Source organism: Neomonachus schauinslandi, chromosome Y (genome assembly GCF_002201575.2).
Source record: "Neomonachus schauinslandi chromosome Y, ASM220157v2, whole genome shotgun sequence".
Classification (NCBI taxonomy): domain Eukaryota; kingdom Metazoa; phylum Chordata; class Mammalia; order Carnivora; family Phocidae; genus Neomonachus; species Neomonachus schauinslandi.
Genome location: NC_058420.1, coordinates 404,436 through 410,434, shown reverse-complemented (window position 1 = coordinate 410,434; position 5,999 = coordinate 404,436). Strand labels below are relative to the sequence as shown.

The 5,999-nt window shown below is 52.7% G+C and overlaps 1 protein-coding gene across 1 annotated transcript; it reads right to left on the bottom strand.

The window, feature by feature from the left end:
- Positions 1-586: 586 nt before the first annotated feature.
- On the bottom strand, positions 587-1,045 carry LOC123323598 (ubiquitin-conjugating enzyme E2 L3-like). Its single transcript, XM_044912030.1, has one exon. The coding sequence runs from the start codon at positions 1,028-1,030 to the stop codon at positions 587-589; it is 444 nt and encodes a 147-aa protein (XP_044767965.1). The 5' UTR covers positions 1,031-1,045.
- Positions 1,046-5,999: the final 4,954 nt, after the last annotated feature.

The window sequence follows — 5,999 nt, the reverse complement described above, 5'->3', positions numbered from 1 at the left end:
AGGCTGGAGAAGTCTCTGTCCTGTCGAAAGCTGTCATGTTTCCACATCCCAGGCTTACTTGTTCCTTTACACAACCCAGGGAGCAGAACAGGAACTTGGGATAAGGGGGTGGGACAGCAGGTTAATTGGCTTCTCAACTTTTTCATGAACAGGTAGCTATTTTTTTTTTTTTTAGAACACCTTAAATTTTTAATCCTTTCTATACAGGTTACCCCGACCACGTCTGATTAAGAAAACTGTCGAGGGGCGCCTGGGTGGCTCAGTTGGTTAAGCGACTGCCTTCAGCTCAGGTCATGATCCTGGAGTCCCAGGATCGAGTCCAGCATCGGGCTCCCTGCTTGGCAGCGAGTCTGCTTCTCCCTCTGACCCTCCTCCCGCTCATGCTCTCTGTCTCTCATTCTCTCTGTCTCAAATAAATAAATAAAGTCTTTAAAAAAAAAAAAAAGAAAAGAAAAAAAAAAAGAAAACTGTAGAAAGTTAGTACCTGCCACAAGCAAATGCCAGGAGGCGGCACGTGTCGATTTTCCACAGAGTCCTGCTTTGCGGGGTCTCCGCTCACACTCGCTGGAATCCGTCGTGGCAGAGTTTAGTCCACAGGTCGCTTCTCCCCATATTTCTTTGGAACCTCTTCAGCGTTCTTACAGAATTTTTTATGGTCCTTAGAGTATTCTTCAGCTAGGTCAGCCTGAAGTGGGTCCTCAGGCTGGGGATCGTTCACCAGTGCTGTGAGGGACTGGATTACTTGGCCGGTTCTGGTTGCTGGCTTCCAGTTTTCAGCATTAATACCTGGCAGAAAGACCTGCCCATTTTCATCGATGTTCAGGTGACAGATCTTTGTTTTAAATGTGATCTTCGGTGGTTTGAGTGGGTACTCTGCTGGAAAGTTGATTTCCATTCTGAAAGCCCCCTTATCATATGGAGGGTTGTCAGGAACAATAAGCCTTCGCCAAGTCAATAAATTAGCTTCATCAACCTGGATGTTATGGAAGTCTTTCATTCCACATTCGTGGATTTCTTCAAGATCCTTCATCAGCCTCCTGCTGGCCACTATCTTGGCTCTGGAGGGGCTTGAGCAGGCAGCTTTTTTATCTACTCTACTGCCTGTTTTACATAAGCTAAACTTTCCCTGCTTGTTACCATCTTGGATCCCAGGTTTCTTCAACTGCATGATCATGTGGGAAAGTTCTTGGACTCTGTGACCTTTAGGCTTCAGCAGGCCTAAGGTCAAGTGGCTGTTAGCAGGTGTGGGGGTGAAGAGCTTGCTGGGCAGGGCAGCCAGCTCACATCCTGGGGGATTCACTGCCAAACGTGACCCCTGCTGAGCCCTGCTTCTGGAGGGAAGGGATCTCACAGCCCTGAGACCAAAAGACAGAACCTCACATTCCCAGAGCCAGGTTGGCCCCCTGGCTCTCCTCATTCCTCAACTACACGTCCCCTAACAGAGCCAGCCAGGACCCCACGGGAGATCCAGCACCATCAGCATCAGTAGGAGGAGAGTCAACTACTGAATGAAAACTCTAGTCCCTTTCTCTCCATGTCTGGAAAAGCAAACACCGTACCTGGAGTTATCGTGCAGTGGGCAGCGGGCAGAGGGTTCAGGTGGACTGCAGCTGAGACAGAATTAGCTGGATTTCTTGACACTGCCGTTTTCTTTGTCTCTGGAGGAAAAGAGAGGTGATTAACTAAGGTTTTAGCATTTCTCATTTCAGTAGATATAATCAAACAAATAGTTGGAAATGGTCTTTTATGTGCACAAAGCTTTCCACATTTCTAGAAAAGAAAATGCTCAATTGACAGGGACTGGCAGAGCAGAACTGGATAGAGTCCAGGGGTCCTCATGCCTGACATGCAGTCTGGATACGAGAGAGGTTGCAACTGTGCGATGGAGTGACATTGGAGACCTTTAAACTGTATTTCCAGGTGATAAATTTAGAGAGAAAATTATGTTTCACAATATAAGTTTGTGGGTATTATACTCTAACCCTGTTCACTAACCCCCTTTTTTTCAGTTTTAGAGGTAGAATTGACTGATTCATCAGTTCCATATAACACCACCACTCATTACATCACCTGTCTCCTTGACACCCATCACCCAGTTACCCCGTCCCCCACCCATCTCCCCTCCAACACCCTCAGTTTGTTTGCTGTAGTTGAGACTCTCTTGGGACGCCTGGGTGGCTCAGTCCATTAAGTGCCTGCCTTTGGCTCAGGTCATGAACCCGGAGTCCTGGGATCCAGCCCCATGCTGGGCTCCCTGCTAAGTGGGGAGACTGCTTCTCTCTCTGCCTCTGCCCCTCACCCCGCTCATGCTCTCGCATATAAATTTTTTTTTGAGTCTCTTTAGCTTTGTCTACCTTCCTGACTTATTTTATTTCCCCCATTCTCCTGTGTTTATCTATTTTCTTTCTTAAATTCCACATGACTGACATCATATAATTGTCCTCCTGATTGACTTATTTCACTTATCATAGAAACCTCTGGTTCCATCCCCCTGGTTGCAAATGGCAAGATTTCTTCATTTTTGATGGCTGAGTAGTACTCCAATGGGTATATATAGCAGATCTTCTTTATCCATTCGTCTGTCAATGGACACCTGGGCTCTTCCCATAGTTTAGCTATTGTGGACATCTCTGCTATAAACATTCAGGGGGTGCAAGGGCCCCTTTGAATCACTGTTTGTATCCTTTGGATAAACACCTACTAGTGCGATCCTGGGATGTAGGGTAGCTCTATTTTTCATTTTTGAGGAACCTCCATGCTGTTCTCCACAGTGGCTGCACCAGCTTGCATTCCCACCAACACTGTAGGAGGATCCCTTTCCTCCGCCTCCTCACCAGCACCTGTTGCCTCCTGTGTTGTTAATGTCAGCCATTCTGACAGGTGTGCGTTGGCCGCTCATCCTGGTTTGGATTCGGATTTCCCTGACGGTGAGTGACGTTCAGCATAATTTCACGTGTCTGCTGGTCATCTGGAAGTCTTCTTTAGAGAAATGTCGCTCGTGTCTATTTAACGTGCCCTTTTGGGGTAACTCATCCTGGTTTTGATTTCAGCACAGCAGCTTCCCGGGCAGTGACTGTCCTCGCCCTTGACTCTGGTGCTTCAGCATCACAGGGTAGACTGTGCCGTAGGCCCGAGAGTTCATTTCCCCTCTTTCTGGCACTGGGCAAGCTCCTGACTTGAGCTCGGATGGCTGACGTTTCCACTCAAAGAGCCTGTCTCCAGTAAACACACTGCGGGCCAGGCCACCAAAACTGCAGATCCCTCCCCACTCAGAGGCGCCTCTGTTTGGGAGAATCTGGGTGAGTTTTCACACCTGCCCACTGTGCCCCTTGCCTTTTCTCTTCCTGTGCTTGAAGTTCTTGCACTGACGTTTAAGTTCATCAGTGAAGGAGGAGTCCTAAACCCCGCCCCCACCCACCCCCCAGCAACAGCAGAGGCCCAGCCCCAGGCGCTGTCATGTCCAGGACCTGCAAGCAGCACACCGAGACTTCTGGCATGTTCCAGGGGGGCTGCAGCTACAAGGCCTGGGAGACCCCAGCAGGAACCCAGGGTGAGAGGGGAGGGGACAGCTTCCTGCTGACTGGCCAGAATGAGAGGGGCGGGGACAGCTGCCTGCAATTAGCCAGGATGAGAGGGGCGGGCCAGCTGCCTGGTGTCTGGCCAGGGTGAGAGGGGTGGGGACAGCTGCCTGCAATTGGCCAGGGTGAGAGGGGCGGGGACAGCTGCCTGGTGATGACAAGGATAAAGGGGCAGAGACAGCTGCCTGCTGATTGGCTGGGGTGAGAGGGGGTGGGAAAGCTGCTTGCTGACTGGCCAGGATGAGAGGGGCGGAGACAGCTGCCTGGTGACTGGACAGGATGAGAGGGGCAGGGCCAGCTGCCTGCTGATTGGCCAGTGTGAGTGGGGCAGGGCCAGCTGCCTGTTGATTGGCAAGCATAAAAGGGGCAGAGACAGCGGCCTGGTGATTGTCAAGGAAGAGCGGACAGAGAAAGCGGCCTGCTGATTGGTGAGGGAGAGCGGGGCAGCGAGAGCCGAGTGGTGATTGGCCAGCGAGAGCGGGGTGAGGACAGCTGCCTGCCTCCTGGCCAGTGGGTGAGGGTGGGGAGAGCCGCCTGCTCTTGGGGCAGGGACCGCAGGTGAAGAAGTCTGGCTGGGGACGGTCCAGGGATTGGGGGGCGGGGATATCGCCTCCTGCTCCAACAGGGCCTGGTGGTGACTTAGGGGTCCTGGTGCAAGCAGTCACCAAAGCCAGGACCCCAGCGCTCCGGGAGGAGCGAGAACTCCACCTCTGCGCCCCGCCCGTCCCGCGGGCGCCCGACCGCACACACGCAGCCAGGAGCAGCCCGGCCTCCCTCACGGAGCCCTGCATGCCGGCCCACGTCCCTGCTCCAACCCACGGTTGGCAAAACAGAGCCCACGCTCGTTAATGGGACACCGTGACCCACACGGAGAGCCGCCGACCCCCCTGCGCCGCTGCAGACGCTCCCCAGGCGGAGGCCGCCTGCCCAGCCCACTCCCCGCCCTCTGACACCCGCCCACACGCATCGTGGGCGCCCAGCCCCACACTCTCCCTCGCTGGTCCCAGAGGCCGCCTCTTCCTGTCCACTCAGCATCCCTGCCTGGTCCAGACGAGCTGGCTGCAAGCTTAGTGCACCAGGCCTCGAGCACCGCACCCCATACCGCCTTCCGAGAATGTGAGCCCGGAGGATGCAGACCCTGCACGGGACGCAGAAACCTCCCCCTGCCTCCTGGCAACGCACAGTGACCACGTACTTGGCTCCCAAGCAGTGCTCCCATTGCCAAACAGGGAAGAAGTGGCCACATGGACCCTCCCACCCCAACACTGCAGTGACTCTGTAAGACGCTCGGAAGATCAGGCCACGGAGCACAAAGAACCACCCAAACCAGAAAAGTAGGGCATCTGTACCCAGACGTGGGAAATTGAGGCTACTACCCAGGCGCAAATCCCCCACTCCGGCAGAGGGTCCAGGTGTGGGGTGTCTGTGAAGGGAAATGCCGTTCCCTTTGTTGGGGTCTTACTCCCTAATGTCAGCGATTCAGGGCTGGATGCCAAGACCTGGCTGGTGCTTGCCGCCATCCAGAGTGCAGTACCCATATTGCGTCACTGTGCCCAGGTGCTGGTGCTTCCATGGCCTGCAGGCCTCTGGCCTGGGTTGGCTTCAGCCCGATGTCTTGGTTACACACCACCTGGGTAGCCTTTTATCATTTGGGGTATTTTCTCCTGAGTGAGCCAAGTATGCCAAGGTTAAAGACAAGTGGAAGACCAGCAGCTGGGAGAGCTCTCCATGGGAATCAAAGCCATTGATAAACTTTGAGAGAACTGTGTGGATTTTAACACAAGCAAGAAGAGTAATAAATAACTCTCCAAGAAAGAGTTTAAGCTAACAAATTCCCTCCCAATGGCTGTGGAATTACATTAACATTTAAAATAAAATTCTGTTTTTTGGGGGAGACTGGGTGGCTCAGATGGTTAAGTGTCTGCCCTCAGCTCATGTCATGATCTCCAGGTCCTGTGATCAGCCCCATGTGCAGCTCCCAAGTCGGTGGGGAGTCTGCTGCTTCTTCTCCCTCTGCCTCTCCCCCCAGCTTGTTCTTTCTGTGTCTCTGGGTCTCTCCCTCAAATGAATAAATAAAATCTTTACAAACAAAAATAATAAAATTTAAATATTTTTAAAAATCTGCTTTTTAATTTCGTTTACAAGAAGGACAAGATTGAAAGACCTTGCCAGAAGGCCAGGGCTGCCTGAGCATGGCCCAGCATGAGGAGGGAGCTGGGAGCAAGGGAGGAGACCCAGGCCCTGAGCTCAGAGGAGTCCTATGCTGAGGACATGGAAGGGAACATGGGCTGCTGCGTGGGTCACCTCCCGGAGTGGGGGTTGCATGAGCGTCAGGATGTCGGTCAGCTTTAAATAAATAGTTGTGTTGGAATGCAAAAGAAGACTTTCAGGATGTCTGTGATGCACACCTCAGGATCATAG

Coding starts and splice junctions, on each gene's coding strand:
- LOC123323598 (XM_044912030.1), bottom strand. CDS start 1,030: ATGAAGGATCTTGAAGAAATCCACGAATGTGGAATGAAAGACTTCCAT.